A 23,460-nucleotide genomic window follows, 5' to 3' on the forward strand; every position below is an offset into this window, starting at 1 on the left:
ATAGGTGACTGAGAACTGAGGTTCACAGTTCAGAGCCAGCCTAGGCAGGTTTATTCACGAGACACTTATCTCCAATTATCCACCAGAAAAGCTGAAGTGGAGTCCTGGATCTAAGTGGTAGAGTGATAGCCTTAAGCACAAAAGGTCACGAACAGTCCCCAGGCCTTCAGTTCAAGTCACAAAACTCACCAAAAAAAATCATCATCATCATCATCATTATAAGTATTAATTCTTTTATGTAGCTTCAATATTGATCATATAGCATTAACATACTATACATGAGGTTTTTTTTTTATCAAAGTAGAATTTTTAAAGTGTGTCATCACTGAATCCTTGAGGGGGGCAGGGTGTCAGGGCATCAAACACAGTATAGACTTGATAAACATTGTTGAATGAAAAGAAGAATTTGTTACCTATGGGAGTAATGTCACAGTATTATTTTTTTAATCAATCCTGGTAAAATGAATTGGGAAGGAGAGTAAGTCAAATGTAGCACTTAATGTTTGAGCAGAAGGATGGATACACTACAAAGGTCTATGAACATGAGAACTTTCTAGAATTGAACACAATGTGCAAGAGCACCTCGTACTACCATTTTATACTTAAGCAAGCTTATTTACATAATTTGGAAGTGTTTTCTTTTCCTCAGATTTTGTGAAGCTAATTTACTAAAGTTGATACTTATTTTTTCTTCTGGCAAAGGAAATGTTTTCAAAAACATTCTTTGTATGATGACATTAAGATTTAGATGCAAAGCAATGACTTTAAGAAATAACAATCACAAATTCCAAAGAGTTTTTCAGCAGTGTTGGTACTATGAATTGGAGAAGCATTAGTATATGAACCTAAGCACATTTTGGCATTTTATAAATCCATGAACAACAACAGATACAGAAACCAAATAGGAAAGCAACATGTCCCTTGTGTACTGACAGTTAATAAAATTATGGAAATCTTCCCTTAATTAACATACAAATAATGTAAATCTCCTAACTCTAGGTGTTTCACTCACATGCACTTGCAAGACCACACACACACACACACACACACACACACACACACACACCACCACCACCACCACCAACAACAACAACAACAACACCACTAATCAAAGGAATTGCCAGGAATTTTATGACCTTACAATTCAAAGTTATGACTTTGCAATCAAAAACAAGATCTTTGGTATTTTAAAAAAACCAATCATTTTAACACCTCCACTGCCTGTAGGCAGCAGGGTTCTCCTGTAAGTCTTACCCCTGGCAGCTGCATTTCATTTTTATTTGAAAAGACTGATCCAGTGTTTTTATAGCTCTTGATTAAGCTGTTTAAATAAAAAAAAGAGTAAATGTTTAAAGAGGAAACCACTGTTGTTAAGCTCTATGTAAACTAGTAATGGGCAAGTCTCAGGTGGTTTGAAAGTTGTTTGGATAAATACCTCAATCTATTCCAACCTCTTCAGTTGAAAAATTCCAGCTCCCACAAGGTTAGTAGAGCTTTAGGGTTTCTACTGAATCTGACATAGCTTTTCAAAAAATATCCACACTCAATCCCTAGCTAATAGTAAAAGAAACTTTGGGGGAAAGAAGTTCACAGAGTTTTTGAAATATAAAATGTCCTTGCTATTTGGCTCAATTGGAAAGATTTCTAAGTCTCCAATATTGAAATTGTACGAAGAATAGAAATCCAGTAAGACCAAAGGCAAGCAACTACATGCCAGGGAAAGTCTACTTAGCAAATAAGTTGTCCAGTTACCAGGGTGCAAAACATTTTTAAACACCTATAAACAATTAAAGATTCATCTTCATGTCTCCTCTGATTTTTTTTTCTAAAGGAGGTCTTGTTATGTAGCTTAGGCTGGTCTATACCCTCCCACCTCTGCCTAAGTAGCTAGAATTACAGACAGGTACGCAACTAAGAAGTCCTGGCTGAAATGTCATCCAGCCTACAATTCACGACTCAAGCATTAGCCTTCTTAGAAGAAACCCGGATGACTGACACACATTAGACTTCTTCAGTACCAGGAGCCATGGTTGTCTACTTAGTGGTTTCATATCGACCTTTTCCAGCAGAATAAAACTTCCTCATGGGTAAGTATTGCCTTTTGTCATTACTGTATTGTAAGTGCTTAGCACATATTAAGTCATCAATAAATAAATATTTACATTTAAAGAATATTTCAAGAATGAAGGCTTCAAAACATCATGAGCTAATATGATAGTATAATAGGTCTTCATCCCATTTCATCCAATTTCCTTGGCATACAACTCCTTAAACATCTTGTGTTTCTGAAGAGATGTTTCTATGCTATATGGAGTTGCTTGATATCTGCCAACCCCTGGGTATTTCTACATTGTGACCAGAAGTACCAAGGCAAGATTACAGGGTTGGAATTTTTAGATTAATTGCTGCCCCCAACGCCCAATCCCAACAGGCCTTCTGGAAGGGAAAAAGAAAGGAATGAAAGTTATATTGATCACTAATGGCCAAGGATTTAGACAATAGTGCATATGTAATGAGACCATCATAAAACTCTCAAAGCCAGAGGTTGGAGCATTTCTGGATAGCTGAACACATGATGAAATAGTCTGTGGCATTATCTAACAGATCTCTCTGTGCATCTTTCCCTTTGAGTGATTTAGAATAACAAATTAAAGATAAGCAAGTATTCCTGTGAGTTGGTGACCAACTGTAGCAAGAGAGACACACCCAAGGACAGGGCTGTGGGGGAACCCTGATTTATAACTGGATGGTAAAGATAGATATAACAAGTTGGAGAGTGGGGGGATTGAAGACCACAATCTTGAAACTGAGCCCTTAACTTGTGTAATTGGATGCTGTCTCTAGAGAGATAATGTCAGAATGGAATTGAATTAGAACAAACTCAGCAGGTGCCAGATGCTACAGAATTTTGTTCTAGCTGGTAGGGAGAAATCCACATATGGTTTAGGGTCACAGAATTCTGTGAGAGCAGAGGAAAACTGGCAGTATCTTCCCAACCCATAGTGAATATGATGGTATTTATGACACACATTTCAGAGGAGACATGAGAAGTTTGAAAGAGAATTTTTAAAGTATTTTGTGAAATATGATAGAAATTCAGGTTGTTTTGACTTTATTACAATATACTGTAGGGCAATTAAATGTATTAGTGAAGGTAAAGAAAAAAACCTACCTGGTCTGAAATTGGAAACTGTTAAGACTTCCTTGGATCAGTAGTTGGCAGGTAGCAAGTATTTGTTGATATATGTAGATACCAGGCAGTGACTTAGAAGCAGGGAGAAGAACCAAAATTCTTGGTTGTCAGTAATTTACAAGCCGCCAAATAGTATTTGAGCCATTTAGATCACTATTCTGAATCATTTATCCTCATTGGCTGAATTTGCAAGTATTGGTGCTGTAAGTCTCCATAAAATCTTTTTCTGACTTATTAAGTCAGAATGATCTTTCAGGTAGGTCTGGTGGTACATACCTTTAGAGCTTATGAGGCTAAAGTAGGGGGACTACTATTACATATTGACTTGAAGGGCAGCCTGGGCTACCTAGTAAGTAGGAAGAATCTGCCTCAAAAAATTAAATTGAAAAATAAAAATAATAAAAAGTACTTGTTATCATTAATTTGTGCAATGAACTTTGCATAAGTTTATGATATTTACCATGCACATAATGTCTAGTAATGGTTTGAGTATACTGTTGATTCTATTTTCTAGCTAAAGTTTGTGAAATGCAAATGCTATTATGTCTTAAATATATCACATAAATTAGAATTCCTGGGCTGGAAGGTGGCTCAGTGGTAGAGTGCTTGCCTTTCATTCATGAGTCCCTGGGTTCAATTCCTCAGCAACACATAAGCAAAAAAGGCCGGAAGTGGAACTGTGGCTCAAGTGGTAGAGCACTAGCCTTGAGCTGAAGAGCTCAGGGACCGTGCTCAGGCCCAGAGTTCAGGTCCCACAACTGACAAAAATAAAACAAAAATAAAATTAGAGTTCCAATGTTTTGCATACTACTCATACCTAGTCATCCCAAGAACAATTAAATAAATTATGGTTGAATGAAAAGGAAATATAAAAGAATGGAAGGCATAATCTCTGCATCAATTATGTACTGATACATGAACATTGAGTTAGCTATAATAGATGACCTAACACATATGCCCATTTGTATGGTATCTCAATGTCTATAACCAATTAATTACTGTTAGCATCTCTGTGAGTTTACACTAACTAATCAAATAATGTGGAAACCACCAAACAACAAACATAGTTTAATAATACATGTTCGTAATTTTTGTTGTTGTTGTTGGTTGTGGGGCTTGAGCTCTGGGCCTGGGCACTGTCCCTCGAACCACAGCGCCACTTCCAATATGTTTGTAAATTTTAAAAACCCATCATGTCTATATTGATTGCTGACTTTACATCTTTACTTTTGAATTCTACTACCCAATTCATTGTAAATGATTTCTGGAAAGTAAAATTAATATTTATTTGGTAGGGCTAAATATCAAAGATAGAACTCCATAAACTAGGCTAACACTTTCCACTAAGTTACATACACAGATCCCAAATAGCTTTTAATATTCATCTAATATAGGTATATTTAATGATGAGTATTACTGAATTTAAATAAATATATTAAATGAATTTCCAACTCAGAATCACATTTTAGATTATATATGAGAAGATGTAGCAAACTGGCTTTTTACTATGACCTTGAAATAAAATAAATCATATATGCATTCATTCATTCATTCATTCATTTATTCATGACCCTAAGACATGACTGCAAAACATCGTCTATTGGAGTAGAAATACAGTGGATAGAGGAAGGAAGAAAAGAGCAGGCGATAAGGCCGAGTATTATAGAAGTACACTATATCTGTAAGAAAGTAACATAATGAAATCCACCAAAAACCATTAAATGTGAGGAAGAAGGAGGAAGGTAGGATGGGTGAGGTGAGTCTGATCAAAGTACAATGTGTATATGTCATACATATTACAATGCTAATAAAGATGTTTAAAAGGTGTTATTATACTTAATCCTAATAGCAACACATGAGGAAGATTAAGTCCAGTATTTATATTTCAGTTTTACTAACGGGTAAACATTACATCTTTCCTAAGTTCAGAAAGATCAAGATACAGTTCACGTTTACTGAAGAACACTCAAAATAGCTTTATATTCAAAGGATTAAGAAAAACCCTTTGCATTTGTAAGAATATTAAAGTTTGGAAATATATATAATAAAATGAGCAGTACACACACATATTTATATATATCTATAAATACAATGAGCAGAACATTTCTCACTGATCTCTTTAGTTTCTTAGTCAGGTACATGCTAAAATATTCTAGATATCAATGTATAAATAGTTGCAGGGTGCAAATTTGTGAGTGCCTTATATGATATAAAAATGCCATTTACTAAACATTTACTTGATGAAAAAGGGGGAATGAAAATTTCACCTATGTACTGTATGTGAGTGCACACGCATGTGCACATGCAGGTGTACCTGTACTGGGGCTTGAATTTAGGGTCTCACACTTTTATTTGGCTTTTTTGCTCAAGGCTGAGAGACTGTCACTTAAGCCACACCTTACTTCCAACTTCCATATGCATCATTTTTATCTCAGTTACTCATACTTTTCTTTTCTATGACATTACAAGATGAGTATCTCCTGTACATTTTATTGATGACCTTTGCAAAGCCTGTCTATAACTCTCCTTTTAGTTTGCATTGATTTTCCATTCTCACCATTAGTGAATCTCTTAGTCTTAAAAGAATAGCTGAGATGTAATCCTCTTAAGTTCATTATAAGTCTAAATGTATGTGCTATGAGATATACATACATATGTGTGTATGCATGCATATATTTTACAATTATCAAAATTTAATTGGTTAATTTTCAGTAATAATAGTCTTATGTTCTTTACATATCTAATTTCACTAATGACTTGGGACAACAAACAAAATTATCACCCTGTCAGCACAAAAGATAGCATCATTACATTACTAACCATCTTAAATTGCTTTCTTTCAGATTTTTTTCATTCTTCACTTTATAAAATAACTTGTTTACCTCAAACCTTAAAACCAATGGAAAGAATAGGGATTTTTTATCAATTAAAAACCTCTGTTTACTTTCTGTCTTTTCTATAAGATAATCTGAAACAAAGTCAAAGTAGAAGTAAGTGAGTAGACTACCACAGTAAGACAGTAATTAAAGTTATACTAACATTCCTATGAACTCCTATAACTTACATACTAATCTTTAACTTTACATTAGAATAAAACAAACTCACAGGTTCATTATTATGCTCAATGTATGATCTTGTAAACATCACAATGTCTTCATATGAACATAGAGATATGCTATATATTATTTAGAATATATGCATGTATACCCCAAATAACCACATTGCATGACTCATTTTTCAAAGCTTCTTCTTGTATTAGTTCTATTCAACATGAATAAATCCCAGAAAAAGGTTTTAATCTCTTAAAACTTATGCTTCTAGCAAGAAAGATGAGAGTTTGTCAGGTTGAAGGTATATTAACTCTTTCAGACAAATTAAGCCCCACTTTATGTTCTGAAAAAGATGATTTCCCAGATCAGTGTCCAGTGGCCAAAAAGGGTTTATATACCCTTTTACCAAGCAATATATTCTCTTCTCACAATTAGCATTATGCATCAAATGTTTTATCAATTCCCTGAAGAATGTTTGAAAAAGATAAGACATAGCTTGTGCAATTTCAACCTGAATTTCAAACAAGTGAGACTCTTAAAAATAGAAAAGAAAAAAAAAACAAATCCTAAAATCCTATGCTCCATTCCAGCAGTTTCTTAAAATGTGATTTCTACCAAAAGCCATGCCAAGAGATAATATTCAATACCTGTATTTTACATGAAAAGATGATAAAGGACTCATGTTTGACCATATGTGAGGTTCCGTTCTTTGTCAAACTAAGTTCATGACAGCCAAACTAGCTAATGTTCTCAATTTGAATGACAGAATGCTGAGATTGAGATCATGATAGGATGAACTGTGAACTATTTAAATAAATATTTATTAAGCACTTAAAGCATTGTTCTTGGTTTCTTGCAGAATACTCAGTGATAAGTAAGAATCCTTATATCAATAGACTTTATAATCCATACCACAAAACAGGCATGCACAGGAACAGAGCATAGGCCAATGAACAAGTGTGATAATCAAAGGATTAAAATGTTATGAGAACACTGGGGATAGGGAAATTAATTCTGATTGCTATGATTAGAGAAGGCTTTCTGGAGGAGAAGCTAATGTGTAAATTAGATTACAATCTTTTCAAAAAGGATTATTTTTCCCATTTGAGGGGATGAGGAAAAGAAGCAATAAAATAGTTTCACAGAGAATAAATGTGGAATTCATCTCAAATGTACATACCTTTCTGAACTAAAAGACAGCAGAAATAGGTACACCATAGCTAGAAGAACAAGATGTCTGGTCCAAAAGACCAAATTTTTTATATGACCCTAAGGAACAATATTTGTTACTTGTGCAATTTCGACCACATGGTTCATACATAGTAGAATTTTCCTATTTAACATTTAGTTAATAACAGCTGCTTCCTAATAGGATACCTTCAGATATCGCTTGAGATAGAGGGAAATATGTATAGATATATATGTACACAGGATTGACATTTCTAATGTGAAAATATTAAATATGAAATGCTCAAATTCTAAAACAATGTGAGTTCAGATAGGATGCCATAGCGCAAACTTCCATGCCAGACATGGGCAAGTCACAGTGTTAGGTCTGCCCAGGAAAAATGGCCCCTTCCCTTTGTTCTCTCCATTGCACATGACCCTCCCTAGTAGTCCCCACCCAGCACCTGTAACCCAGGTAACTGGAACACCTGAGAGCAGGAAGATGTCCCTTTGGCTCTGAGGTTACTTCCTCATTCACCAGGTCATGCCTCTTTTGGACAGTGACAGGTACCCAAGGCTCTGAGGTCACTTCCTCATCCTCTCAAGTTGCACCTCTTCCTTGTCCTCCCCTGTATTATGTCTCTCTACTTTAAGTTCTCTCTCTACACACCTATATCTGGTGCAGGTTGGCTGTATGGTTCTCCTAATAAACTCTTTTCTGCCTGAATTGCATGGAGTTCTCCTTTCTCCATGCCTTACAACAGAGATATTAAAAATATTGTGTAAGATTATCCTCAATGCTGTGCTTTAGTGGCCCATGTCTATATTCTTAGCTACTCAGGAGATCCTGGGATCATGTTTCAAAGCAAGGATGAGCAGCAAATTCTACAAATTTTTTTTTTTTTTGGTTGGAAGTGGGGCTTGAACTCTGGGCCTGGGCACTGATGCTCAGCTCTTCAGCTCAAGGCTAGCCCTCTACCACTTGAGCCACAGCTCCACATCCAGCCTTTTCTGATTATGTGGTGCTGAGGAATCGAACCCAGGGTCTCATGCATGCAAGGCAAGCACTCTACCACTGAGCCACCTTCCCAGCCCCTACAAATATTTTTTTTTATCACAAATAACCAATAAAAAGCCAGAACTAGAGACATGGCTCAAGTGGATAAGTATCAATTATGATCAGGAAAAAAAAGAGAGTTCCAGACCAGAGTTAGAGCCACAGTACTGGAACATGGTGTGGGGACAGGGGTGAGATTACTCACAAGATACAAGTTTAAGATATAAATAAAAGTGAATTTCATGTGTGTATTAGGATCCCATTCCCAAGATACTTCAAAATTCCAAAAAAAATATGAAACATTTCTAGCCCCAAATTTTTCAGTTAAGATTTATACTAAACAGTGAGTACATGTGTATGTATTTTATGTATATTCCTAGTGTACTGACTGACTGTAGGGTAAAAATATTAAGGAAGCACCTTCAAATCTACATTTTGATTGGGGCTCCCCCTTGGTTTCTTTCCTTGGTCCAGGATAGCCTATTTTAGCAAAAATTCCTTTGGGGAAGTTTAGGCAGAATCTTGCCCAATTAGAATCAGACCGCTCCCTCACTATCCCTCAACTTCCATTCCCCAGTCTCCAAGCTTGTCATAAGCAAAAATCCTCATAAGTTGCTTTACCTAGAATATTTGTATCCATGGTATCTCCTCTCAGAAATTTTCTATCTATTTATCTCTACTGACCTGTGTGATCTGGATGTAGCCCAGTTGTATGCTGAAATTTTTCTATCCGTATTGCAATAATTCCTGAATAAAATTTGCCTTCACCATCACTTGGAATTTTGTCTCTTTTGAGAACAGTTTATATTATTGCTATTATATTACCATTTTTATTTTCTTAATCAATGTACAACTAAGTGAACTACAAATCTCTAAGACTATTATAAAGTATGTAGATTTAAAAAATGTTAAATTGTTAATTATTGATTTATTTTGCAATACTAAGTATCAACTCAGGGCTATTAGTACAAGACCTTTCTTTTTCAAGTAAGCAATTTTCTCCATTTTGTTTTTGAAAGCAATTTGCTTTTCAGGGTATGTGTCACATCCATAGCTGGCCATACTTTTACTTTGTCTTTTTAATCCTTTACTATTCCATATTATCAGCCTCATAAAAGAAATTCTGGCTTTGACTCCCCAATTCTCTGATATGATGACAGTAGGCTACAAAGGAAAAGATCAGAAAAACAGACATGGTAAACTTTTCTTCATTCTAATATGAAGTTTGAATATTTCTTTGGGAGCCAGAAAAAGATGTCGATTATTATATAAACAACAAGACATAGTGGGAATATAGGGAGGGGGATATGAGAATTTTTTCTATTTTATATGTCATTTACATTATATAGATTATCGTCCCCATAAAACTATTATTGGAATGTTCTGAAAGGTGATAAAAGTTTTACATGTGGTCAAATAATTACTGAATTTTCACCCATTTCAAATCTTCTTTTAATGGGGAATAGTGGAATAAACTTTAATATACTGGCAGTGCTATGTGTATACCCTCACATCTGTTTTGAATTGTCTGAGAAGGACAAAGTGCTTCCTCAGTAACTTGATTTGTAACTACTCAAGATGATTCACACAACTAGGAAATCCCAGGTGTTAATGTCATTAACATTCTGTCAGCTCTTCTTGTCAACCTGTTAATAGTACTCCTGATGCTCAGTCACTCCCTGCCCCCCAGTTGGAGAAAATATTTAGCCAGCAGTCAATCAAAAAGTGAGGCTGATTTTGGGCAACAGATACCTAGGCCATTGACAAAATATCTGTGAGTAAATGTGGTAAGAAATTTGTCAACAAGATATAAACAGAAAGGTCAATGTTGTGATTAAAAGTTCTTTTTTAAAGACAGTTTAACATGCTAAAGGTGGACCAGAAAACCTATTTCAAAGTCTAAAGCCTTCTTTTAAGAATGAGTTTTTCCCTGTCTGAAACAATTACACACAGTAAAAAAATAATGCAGGCAAAGAGAGGAGTGTGATAGGGGGTAGAGAGGAGGACAGGATAGGAAGAGGTAGAGCTCTGAACACAATAGCTTATGTCCAATAATAAGATACCTGGACGTAGCCACAGAAAAAGGAATGTCTCTTTGATCTCTTGTCCTCTGCAAATAAGGGATCACAGAAATTACAGTTCCTCAAACATGCAAAAGTTGCTGAGCTCCTTGTACTCTACCTAAGACTGTCATTTGAAGTTGGGCACCTGTGGCTCTAGCCTGTAAACCCAGCATCTTTGGAAGCTGAGATCTGAGGATTGCCATTCGAAGCTAGCCCAGGCAGAAAAGTCCATGAGACATTCATCTCCAATAAACTTCTCATACAAGTTCAAACGTGGCACTGTGCCTCAAGTGGTAGAGTACTATCTTTGAGCAGAAGAAGCTCAGAGACAGTGCACAGGCCCTGAGTCCAAGTCCCAGGGGTGGGAAAAAAAAAAAAAGAAAACTTCTATTTGAGAGGTGTCTTGACCAATCGACTTCAACAATTCATCCAAAAAAATCATACACCACGATCAAACAGGATTCATTTCAGGGATGCCAAGCTGGTTCAACATACACAAATCAATTAATATAATTCATCAAATCAACAGGAGCAAGGATAAGAACCACATGGTTGTCTCAATGGATGCAGAAAAAGCATTTGACAAGACCAAACACCCCTTTATGATGAAGGTACTGGAAAAATTAGGAATCTAGGGAACATTCATCAATACAATAAAGGCTGTATATGACAAACCTACAGCCAGCATTATATTAATGGTGAAAAACTACAACCATTCCCTCTTAACTCAGGAACAAGACAAGGATGTCCACTCTCTCCACTCTCGTCAATCTAGTATTAGAATGCCTAGCTAGAGCAACAAGACAAGATGCAAACATAAAGGGGATCCAAACAGGGAAAGAAGTAAAACTCTCCCTCTTTGCAGATGACTTGACCTTGTATTTGAAGAATCCCACAGACTCCACTCCTAAATTATTCAAGCTGATTCAAAACTTTGGCAAAGTAGCAGGGTATAAAATTAACTCTCAAAAATCAATGGCTTTTCTGTATGCCAACAATGAGAAAAGTGGGGCTGAAATTAGGAAAGCAACTCCATTCGTAATAGCCCCACAAAAAATAAAATGACTAGGAATTAATTTAACCAAAGAAGTGAAGACTTCTATGATGGAAACTGTAAAAACTTGAAAAAGGAAATCAAAACAGAACTTAGAAAGTGGCTAAAACTCCCATGCTCCTCGATTGGAAAGATCAACATCGTGAAAATGGCAATACTTCCCAAGGCTATCTACAAATTCAATGCAATACCTATCAATATTCCCACCTCATTCTTCAACGAAATAGAAAAGGCAATCCAAAAATTCATATGGAACAATAAAAGATCCTGAATAGCAAAAACAATCCTCAACAGAAAGAACAGTGCTGGAGGAATATCAATATCAAATTTCAAACTCTACTACAAAGCCATAGTAATCAAAACAGCTTGGTACAGGCAGAACAAACCTCAGGACCAAAAGAATAGAATTGAATACCCAGTAATGAACCTACAGACCAATAGCCATCTAATCTTTGATAAGGGAGCTTAAAAAATAGAATGGAAGAAAGACAGCCTCTTCAGTAAATGGTGCTCGCAAAATTGGTTAACTAATTGTAGAAAACTAAAGCTAGATCCTTATATATTACGCTATACCAGAATCAACTCCAAATTGATCAAAGACCTTGGAGTCAAAGCAGACAAACTGAAAACATTACAGGAAGGAATAGAAGAAACCCTAGGTCTCCTTGGCACAGGCCGAAATTTTCTTAATAGAGACCCAGAAACACAACAAATCAAAGAAAGGTTGGACAAATGGGATTGCATGACATTGCAGAGCTTCTGCATGGGAAAGGACAAAGCTAGCAAGCTCAATTGAAAGCCCACAGATTGGGAGATCTTCACTAGCCATACAACAGACAAGGGTCTCATATCTAAAATATACCTGAAACTCAAAAAATTAAATCCCCCAACAACAAATCCTCAAAGAAACAACTGCCCAATAAATAAGTGGGCTAAAGACTTAAAGAGAAACTTCTCTGAAGAAGAAAGAAGGATGGCCATTAGACACATGAAGAAATGCTCAACCTCTCTAGCCATTAAAGAAATGCAAATGAAAACAACATTGAGATACCACCTCACTCCAGTTAGAATGGCTACAATCAAGAACTCTAATAACAACTGATGCTGGAGGGGATGTGGACAGAAGGGAACCTTACTTCATTGCTGGTGGGAGTGTAAACTTGCTCAACCACTTGGGAAAGGAGTATGGAGGCTCCTCAAAAGACTCCACATAGAGCTCCCCTATGACCCAGCAATCCCACTTTTGGACATTTACCCAAATATGTACAAACAAGACCACACTAAAGCTACCAGCACAACTATGTTTAGTGCAGCCTTATTTACCATAGCTAAGATATGGATCCAACCCAGATGCCCCTCAGTAGATGAATGGATCATGAAAATGTGGTATACATACACAATGGAATTCTATGCCTCCATCAGAAAGAATAACATTGCCCCATTTGTTAGGAAATGGAAAGACTTGGAAAAAATTATATTCAATACGGTAAGCCAGGGCGAAAGAAACAGTTCCCATGGTTTCCCTTATTTGCAATATCTAGTATAGGTATGAGTCAAGCAGAAAAGGTCAGATAAGTTGATGTTAGGGAAATGAACCCTAAGATATGTATTCAAATGTTCTTTTTCTTTCTTGTGATTGTTTCTAACACATATATAAGATGATTTCTTTGTTGCTCTGTATGTCCCTCCCCCACAGTATAAGCCCTGCTTTCACTGTATTTGATGTTGGTACAATTTGTGGAGGGGAAGGGAAAAAATCGTTTAAATAGGGATACAGGTGGACCCATTGCAACAATGAAATGTACAAGTTGTTATGTCAAAACAAACTGTACAACTTTGGTGGGGGGGAGGAGGATTGGGTGGGGGGAGGGGATGAGAAGGGATGGGAAGGGGAAACAAAGGAGGAGGCTACAATGCTTGAAAAGAAATGTACTCATTATTTTGCCCATGTAATTGTAACCCCTCTGTACAGTATTTTCACAATAAAAATGAAAAGAAATGAACTTTTTGAAATTAATTTTTCCATGCATTTCATTTCATGCATTTGTCAATATCTCTGATGCCATTTTGCTAGCAGGAATCTTGCTATACTTGGAGAGAGAATCTCTTCTCTACACTATTTTCTTTTGAATCAGAATGAGAAACCAAGTTATACTGGATAGTATAAAGGAAAATGGGCTTACTCCAAAAAAGACACTGGGTTTAGGAGGCTAGAAGCAACTTTAGCAACTCAATTCATACAAGAGCTTTCTTTTTCATTGTGCTGTTTGCTTTAGTTTTTGAAAGTCACTTTAAAAGGCATGGACCATCTCTTTACAATGCAGATTATAACTTTTTGTGGCTATGCTCTAAAACGGTGATTTAATGATAATTAAGTACCTGTGTTGATCTATATACAATAAATTTGTTTTAAACTATAAAGACAGCACATCCCTGTTTGATCATGTACTTTTTAGTGTGCTAAATACAGAAGCCTGGACTTAAGCGCTATATACATACCAGGTGTTGGGAATTGTGATATACATATGATACTTAAAAAATCAGATAGGGTCTTGTATATCTCATTGTTAAAATGGGTCAACCTGTATCCTTTTCCAGCATTTTGTTATTTCCCTTCCCCTCCCCAAATTAGAAAAATCTATATACAAGATGCAGGGCATCGGAATCAAATGCAGTTAAAACAGGGGTTATACTATGGGGGAAGAACACATAAAAGAAACAAAAAAAAATCACATAGTACATTATAGGTACATTAAAAACAACAGCAACAAAGATAAAACCTCTTGTGTTCAATCTTGGGTTTCATTTTGCTTAGCATCATCTTATATGGTCTATGTTGAAAATGAATTTTCAACATAGAGGGAGAAGTTGGGGAGGTGGGGAAGGAAGGGATGGTAGGGGAAAAATCAAAGGAGGGGGTAACAATGTTCAATAGGAAATGTACTCATTACCTTACTCATGTAACTGTAACCCCTCTGTACAGTATCTTTAAAATGAAAATATATTTTAAAAAATCAGATAGTGTTACTGATGAGGGGCAAAGAACATGGAGAGCATGTAAATAGGAAACTGTCAGTAGGTTGAGGTCAAGTTTACCATCGTATGCACTGTAGTATTTTCAGTCTGGCAATACCTATAATACCCTAAGTGTAGAGTCAATATTGTGAAAGAGGAAGGATGAACATTATGGTGCTATTATGGCATAGCATGATCTCAGAATGTATTGCCTTTGTACCTTCATATTCACTTGTTCTGTAGATATTATGCATTCCATTGCTACTAACTCTAGCCTTGTTGCTGTTTTCAAAGCTCATAGGTCAAGAAGTACAAGGGGGATTTTGAACTTGGTTCTGATAATGAGATTAATCTTTATGTAGTGTAAGTTTCCCGTGGAGAAAAACTGCTTGGATCAGTATGTGGGCCTACAGATATCCAATTTAAAGGGCTAGTGACCGGAAGCAAAACAATTAACGGGAAAGGGAAAGAAAAACTGGAAACATTATCTACTACAAAGAATCTGTCTAGAAATGGAAACATGATTTTAATTTTTTTTTTTTTTTTGCCGGTCATGGAACCCAAACTCTGGGACTGGGTGCTGTCTTGCACCTCTTCAGCTCAGGGCTAGCACTCTATCACTTGAGCCACAGCACCATTTCTGGCTTTTTCTGCTTATGTGGTGCTGAGGAATTGAACCCAGGGCCTCATGCATGTGAAACAAGCACTCTAACACTGAGCCACCTTCCCAGTCCACTTGATTTTAATAGTAAAGCAAGATCAAGGGCCCTGTTATAAAATTTTTCTTCTCTTTTTGAACAGCCAGAAGGGGAGAAAAAATATTAAGAAGGCATCAGAATTCACATGTCTATGATAATTATTTATCTTGTTACTTTCTGGAAGGTTGGAATCTTCAAAAGAGGAAATGATCTGAGCACTATTTTCTTGCTGTAATTCACTAATGTATAATTTTTTAAATATAAAGTGATGTTTATTGAAAAGACTCCAAGAAATAGAAACAAGTGGTTTTTTTTTCTTGTTGTTGTTTTGCTCCCTTCCTCGCATTTGCTGGCGTTTTTGTTTTCTGTACCATTTGTATTGTATGTAATTTTATCTATTTGGGGGGAGTACGGGGCAGGGGAGGAAGAGAAATGGTGGACAAAGGATGAACTCAGCAGTGATACTCTCTAGACACTATGTTGAAAATGAACTATATGACTTGTGGGGAGGGGTGGAAGGGAAAAACTGAAGGAAACAAGGGAAGAGGTAACATTGTTCAAAAAGAAAGCCGCTCATTACATGCCTTAGGCAACTGTAACCCCTCTGTACATCACATTTACAATGACAATAAAAAATAAGGATATTTAAGATAGAAAAAAAGAGTAGCATCTCCCTAGGAGAGTTTCCACTCCTTTTCAAAGGAATATATATATATATATATATATATATATATATATATATATATATATATATATATGTATATATATATATATACATACATATATATACATACATATATATGTGTATATATATGTATATATATATATAAATACTGTAAAAATACTCTACAAAGGGGTTACAGTTACGTGAGTAGTGTAATGAGAACATTTCCTATTGATCACTGTTACCTCCTCCTTGGTTTTTCCCCTACTACCCCTTCCCTACACAACTTTTCAACTTCTCCCTCCCCTCCACAAGCTGTAAAGTCCATTTTTAACATGATGTCTTGTATATCTCATTGTTACAATGCATTAAACTATATCTGTATTTCAGTATTTTGTTATTTATAACTTTAACCAACTCAAATAAACAAAAGTTTTTACTCTGAAATAAATGTCGTGTATTTTGTTTAGTGTTCTTTAAACTGATATGCAAATTAAAAGCCCCATGCATTTTAATATAATTTTCAATTCCCTTGTGGACAAATAGTCACACTTTAGTTCCACTTAAATGAAGAATAGCTGTTCATCTGTAACATACAGATACAGAAGGCTCTGGATTTTCATTTTAAAGTGCTTAATTACCTGCATAAATAGAGAAATAAAATAAGGAGTCCAGGCCAAGTTCATAAAGGTTTTAAATTACTTTTCTTTTGCTAAATGAGCAACAAAGAATCAGTGTTGCAAGCTGTTGTGGGACATAAGCCAAATGTAGAAGAAAATGTTGAAAAGAACAAGAGGAATAGGAATTGAATTAAAAAAAGATATGAGGCATGAACCAAAATCAAAACAGAAAAAACAAACAAGAGAAAGTGTATGTGTGCATTCACGGAACAATATGAGAGTTGGATTTTTAAAAAATCAACTAAAAAAAACAAAACTGATATGGTTAGTCATTCAATGCAAAAATATTTGAGGACTCCTTGCTTCAAATCACTCATAAACTTATGCTTCCAGTATTTCTACTTTTGAAAGTACTCATTATCACTGAAGGACAACAAAAAACACAGTATTAATTTATGAACCAAAACAAATAAAAATGACTATTACAAAAGTCTAAATAGCCAGTCTAAGTAATTCTCAGATTAAGCATCTTGATGCCTAACTCAGGCTAGAAAAAAGTGGATCAGAGAAGAAAAAGACATCACATATAACCGTAAAACAAGCTGACTCTCCTATAGTTGTTGAAGAAATTTACTTATTATCAGATCAACAATTTACAGTATTTATTCCCTCTAGAGATATAAAATTGTTAATCAATCCGCAGTTCAAGATAGTTATTTACACCCAGTAGAAAAGGATATGGCTTTAACTTTTTAAAACCAAAATAGGAAGAAAAATTTGTCAGCTCTAATGTTGTTTATCTTCAGACACCAGCTTTAACATTAAATAATTCAATTTCTCAAGTTCTTCTTTCATAAGTTTTTGTAACTTAGATGTAAAATTAGGGTTTCAAATATATTTAGCTGGGAATGCTAAATGTTATATATAATTATCACTGGTTTAAATGTATCCCCTACTATAGACCCATTTCTTTGATGTACATTGATGCAAAACTTCTCAACAAAATTTTGGCCAATCGACTTCAACAATTCATCCAAAAAATCATACACCACGATCAAACAGGATTCATTTCAGGGATTCAAAGCTGGTTCAATATACGCAAATAAATTAATATTATTCATCACATCAACACGAGCAAGAATAAGAACCACATGGTTATCTCAATAGATGCAGAAAAAGCATTCGAAAAGATCCAACACCCCTTTATGATGAAGGTTTTGGAAAACTTAGGAATCCATGGAACATTCCTCAATGCAATAAAGGCTGTATATGACAAACCTACAGCCAGCATTATACTTAATGGTGAAAAACTAAAGCCATTTCCTCTTAACTCAGGCACAAGACAAGGATGTCCACTCTCCCCACTTCTCTTCAACCTAGTACTACAATGCCTAGCTACAACAATAAGACAAGTTACAGACATAAAGGGGATCCAAATAGGGAAAGAAGAAATAAAACTCTCCCTCTTTGCAGATGACATGATCTTGTATTTAAAGAATCCCATAGACTCCACTCCCAAATTACTCAAGCTGATTCAAAACTTTGGCAAAGTAGCAGGGTATAAAATTAACCCTCAAAAATCAATGGCTTTTCTGTATGCCAAAAATGAGAAAAGTGGGGCTGAAATTAGGAAAGCAACATTTTTAATAGCCCCACAAAAAATAAAATACCTAGGAATTAACTTAACCAAAGAAGTGAAGGACCTCTATGATGAAAACTTTAAAAAATTGAAAAAGGAAATCAAAACAGAACTTAGAAAATGGGAAAAACTCCCATGCTCCTGGATTGGAAAGATCAACATCGTGAAAATGGCAATACTTCCCAAGGCTATCTACAAATTCAATGCGATACCTATCAAAATTCTAACCCCATTTTTTAAGGAAATAGAAGAGGCAATCCAAAAATTCATATGGAACAATACAAGACCCCCGAATAGAAAAACGATCCTCAACGGAAAGAACACTGCTGGAGGAATATCAATACCAAATTTCAAACTCTACTATAAAGCCATAGTAATCAAAACAGCTTGGTACTGGAACATGAACAGACTTCAGGACCAATGGAATAGAATTGAAAACCCAGAAATGAACCTACGGACCTATAGCCATCTAATATTTGATAAGGGAGCTAAAAAAATAGAATGGAAGAAAGACAGCTTCTTCATGAAATGGTGCTGGCAAAATTGGTTAACTACTTGTAGAAAACTAAAGCTATATCCTTATATATCACCCTGCACCAGAATCAACGATAATGGATCAAAGACCTCGGAGTCAAAGCAGACACTCTGAAAACATTACTTGATGGAATAGGAGAAACCCTAGGTCTCCTTGGCACAGGCCGAAATTTTCTTAATAGAGACCCAGAAACACAACGAATCAAAGAAAGGTTGGACAAATGGGATTGCGTGAAGTTACAGAGTTTCTGCATGGCAAAGGTCATAGCTAGCAAGATCAATAGAAAGCCCACGGATTGTCAGAAGATTTTCACTAGCCATACAATGGACAAGGGTCTCATATCTGAAATATACTCAGAACTCAAAAAATTAAATCCCCCAACAACAAATCCTCAAAGAAACAACTGCCCAATAAATAAGTGGGCTAAAGACTTAAAGAGAAACTTCTCTGAAGAAGAAAGAAGGATGGCCAATAGACACATGAAGAAATGCTCAACCTCCCTAACCATAAAAGAAATGCAAATCAAAACAATATTGAGATACCACCTCACTCCAGTTAGCATGGCAAAAATCAAGAACTCTAATAACAACAGATGCTGGAGGGGATGTGGACAGAAGGGAACCTTACTTCATTGTTGGTGGGAGTGTAAACTTGTTCAACCACTTTGGAAAGTAGTATGGAGGTTCCTCAAAAGACTCCACATAGAGCTCCCCTATTACCCAAAAGTCCCACTTTTGGGCATTTACCCAAATGTTTACAAACAAGACCACACTAAAGCTACCAGCACAACTATGTTTATTGCAGCATTATTTACCATAGCTAAGATATGGAACCAACCCAGATGCCCCTCAGTAGATGAATGGATCAAGAAAATGTGGTATATATATACAATGGAAATCTATGCGTCCATCAGAAAGAATGACATTACCCCATTTGTTAGGAAATGGAAAAACTTGGAAAAAATTATATTAAGTGAAGTATGCCAATCCCAAAGAAACATAGGTCCCATGATTTCCCTTATTTGCAATATCTAGTATATGTATGAGTCAAGCAGAAAAGGTCAGATAAGGTGATGTTAGGAAAATGAACCATAAGATATGTATTTTAAATGTTTTTTTTCTTTCATGCATTTGTTTCTAACGCATTTATAAGATTATTTCTTTGTTGCTTTGTATGTCCCTCCCCCCACAATATAACCCCTGCTTTCACTGTATTTGATGTCGGTATAATTTGTGGAGGGGAAGGGGAAAAACAAGTCGTTTAAATAAGGATACAGGTGGACCTGTTGCAACAATGAGAAGTACAAGTTGTCATGTCGAAAACGAACTTTATAACTTACGGGGGGGGGGGGGAGTATTGGGTGGGGAGGGAGGATGGGAAGGGATGGGAAGGGTAAACAAAGGAGGAGGCTACAATGCTTGATAAGAAATGTACTCACTATCTTGCCCATGTAATTGTAACCGCTCTGTACAGTACTTTCACAATAAAAAAATCAAAATTTTAAAATATATATATATATATAAAATAAATAAATTAAAAAAAAATAAATGTATCCCCTAATTGTCAATTCATCTGACTATCCATTTATCCATTTATTCTTCCCAATCGTCCTCATTTACAGAAAAGACTCACCTCTGATTGTCCTATGAAATTTGTATGTTCCCTAATAATATGCAGTTGTATACATCAAAAGAGGAAAGAAAAATCTCAGAAAAAACTTGTAATCTCATCATTACCTTTAAGTACTTGGTTACATAAAGAGATTCTCATTTTAAGTTTACTCAATCTGCCCAGGACTTACCTTGCATATCTTGTAGACTTTCCAGTGAAATTCTTCTTTGACAAACAGCAATTTCTCTGATCTAATTGTTCCTTTGCCTACTCTACCTGGTTTAAAATAATTTAAAACAGAACTTTTGCTGCTAATATTTTTTTAAAAAAACATATACACAAATTCATCTGGACAGTGATACAGCATAGTTATTCACCACTTTTTAGTTATAGATTGATAAATATAGAACTAACCAATAGTAGACAATAAGTAGACAGACAGACCGACATAGGGACTAACAAAGAAACACTTAAATAAATAAAGGATATCTTCATCTTTTCCACAAACTTATCATGCGGGCTTTCTGGTTCTGGAAATCTCTTGATGTCACCTTCCAGACAGGCAATTTGTTCTTCCATTGCTGTAAGACTGCTCTTGAGAATCTGGGCTGAAACTGAGGAAAAACATATAAAATATTTAGAATTATTGATCACATATTTCACAAAACAACCGAAAATTGAGTTTGTTTGCGTGTGTGTGTGTGTGTGTGTGTGTGTGTGTGTGTGTGTGTGTGTGTGTACTTAATACGGACAATGGATTCATGAGTCTATTCACATTTTTTCTGAATTATTGCTCATAAAAATTCTACTTACCAAGAAATAAATGAAAATGTGTAATATAATACACCAAATCATCATGTTTAATATGGGAATGTCACCGTTTTACTCAGCTATTAGTTCAGATGAACCCATTTCTATCTAAATTTATTGATGGAATTCATAATAATTCATTCTTTAAAATCGAATTTGAAGATTAAAGAGAAACTAAGGTTCAAAGTGACTTTATCATATTAATGAATGTTCTTGGAGCTATAAATGATTTAAGGTTACATTATAGGAAAGGATCAAATATTTTTCTTTCTGTTAAAATATTGGGATTTTTATAAATGAATACTTATGGTAAAAAGTTTCCATCTTTAGAAGTTTCCATTCTCAAGAGATATGAAAAATAAGTGCTGTTACAAAAAGAATTTAGAGCAGACTTGAATGAACACATATGCACATACAAACCCAAAAGCTTCAGTGTGTCCTCCAACACTATCATTACTTGCTTTAATTATCCCTAACACTCTCTGCACTGTTCTTTTTTTCTCAGTGACAGCTAATAATTTTTAGTGTTGTATTCAAGCTGCTCTAAATACATGCATACTTTAGATCTCTCACAATGTCTTCTTTCTCAAAGAGGTACTTTAAATAGACATAACCATTTTATAGATACTCTATTATTGCATGACTGCCACTTGTGTCCAATGATATATCTATCAGTATCATTAGCATGGGGCAGGTTTTAATTGAAGACACAAGTTGATAGATAGCTAGTAAATAAGCTTTTTAACCACACCCCTCAAACACTGTTCTTTAATTAAACACAATGAAACAAAAATAGAAAAACATTGCAATATTTTTAAAGCAATTTTTGTCTTTCCTATACACATATGAATATTACAATGAAAAATTAAAGAGGATGACAAAAATCAATCTGACAAATTTTAGCCCTACTACTCTGATACAAATTCATCATTGACAGGCATACCTTTATAACTCAACAAGGAGAAATCACCTTAAATTTACATAGAAGTTCACAATTGAAAATCAAATACCAACATTAAAGACTACTTTTTCCCCTTATTAATGTCAGTTCAAATAGCTTTGTCCAATTTAGTTCCATTTGTTTAGATCTGACAAGTTTAGAAATTACTCTTTATTAGATTAGATTAAGACAGTTTTATCTTGCCAAAAACTTACTAATGGTCCAGGAATCATGGCTTGCTTTATTGAAGGATGGGTTTGCTATGAACAAAATAATTCTGACTTAAAAAAAAACAACAGCTTCTTCATGTATAGACTTGCTAATTATTCTCCTTCTATACTTGTTTGGCTGGAAAGTTAAAGACCTGAAATTGGTCAGCTAGTTGTGTCCTTTGGTATGTAATGATGGGGAGGCAAAATATAGAATTCCAAGGTATAGTTTATGTTGAGAGAATCTAAGAATCAACAAGTATGGGAGGTATTTAGTGAGGGTCCACTGAAACAGACTCAAGTGTCCTTTTACATTTTGTTTGTTTGTTTTTAACTGGCCAGTTGTGGCACTTGAACTCAGGGCCTGAGTGTGATTTCTAAGCTTCATTGCTATGGAGGCTAGCATTCTACCACTTGACCCACAGCTCCACTTTTGACTTTGTTACTGGTTAAATGGAGGTAAGAGTCAAATGAACATTCTTGCCTGGGCTCATTTCAAATCTTGATACCCAGATCTCACAGTCCTGAATAACTAGGATTACAGGCATGAGACACAGGTGCCTGTTGAAAGAGGTGTCCATCTTAATCCCTAAGTGAACCATCCTAATCTATGAAGATAAAGAAATAGGGAGAAGAATCTAAACAATTAGGGTCTGCTAAATTCCCCCTTAGTTTTTTACATCTAGCTTATATTTTCTTCTCCTTGCTACATCTTCTCAGGACTTCATATTCTTTAGCAAAACTAATACAAAAATCAGTCAATTTTAATTTTTCTTTAGGTCTTCATTTCCTTCTGAAAGTTCTGATGTCACAGAAATTTCAAATAAATTTGTTTTGTTAATGAATCTTGTGTTACAGGGGTCTCAACCAATGAACCTAAAATGTGTAGAATGTAAGATGCCCTTTTTTACTGTACAGCAGTAATAAATTCATGGTAACTTTCTGCATTAAAAATGTATACAAAGGCCACACTTAGGCCACAATAGTAATCTTTCTACTTAAGAGCAATTAATAAAAATGAGATGATTCCTTCAACTTTCACTAAGGAGAAGATAATAACTTGCATCTTTTAATTGTTCAATACAGAAACAGCTAAATTACTAAACAGAGAAGACAAACTAAGTCTGAAAAAAAC

The 23,460-nt window shown here is 35.2% G+C and overlaps 1 protein-coding gene across 4 annotated transcripts in view; it reads right to left on the bottom strand.

Moving 5' to 3' along the window:
- Diaph2 (diaphanous related formin 2) overlaps positions 1-23,460 on the bottom strand; it is an 812,745-nt gene that overhangs the window by 315,477 nt on the left and 473,808 nt on the right. For all 4 annotated transcript variants that reach the window (XM_070040099.1, XM_070040098.1, XM_070040100.1 and 1 more), the window contains one exon: positions 20,855-20,980. In XM_070040099.1, the coding sequence (XP_069896200.1) occupies positions 20,855-20,980 (126 nt within the window). The remainder of the gene's footprint in view (positions 1-20,854; positions 20,981-23,460) is intronic.

Source organism: Dipodomys merriami, unplaced genomic scaffold, assembly GCF_024711535.1.
Source record: "Dipodomys merriami isolate MVZ:Mamm:240054 unplaced genomic scaffold, mDipMer1.0.p SCAF_3, whole genome shotgun sequence".
Classification (NCBI taxonomy): domain Eukaryota; kingdom Metazoa; phylum Chordata; class Mammalia; order Rodentia; family Heteromyidae; genus Dipodomys; species Dipodomys merriami.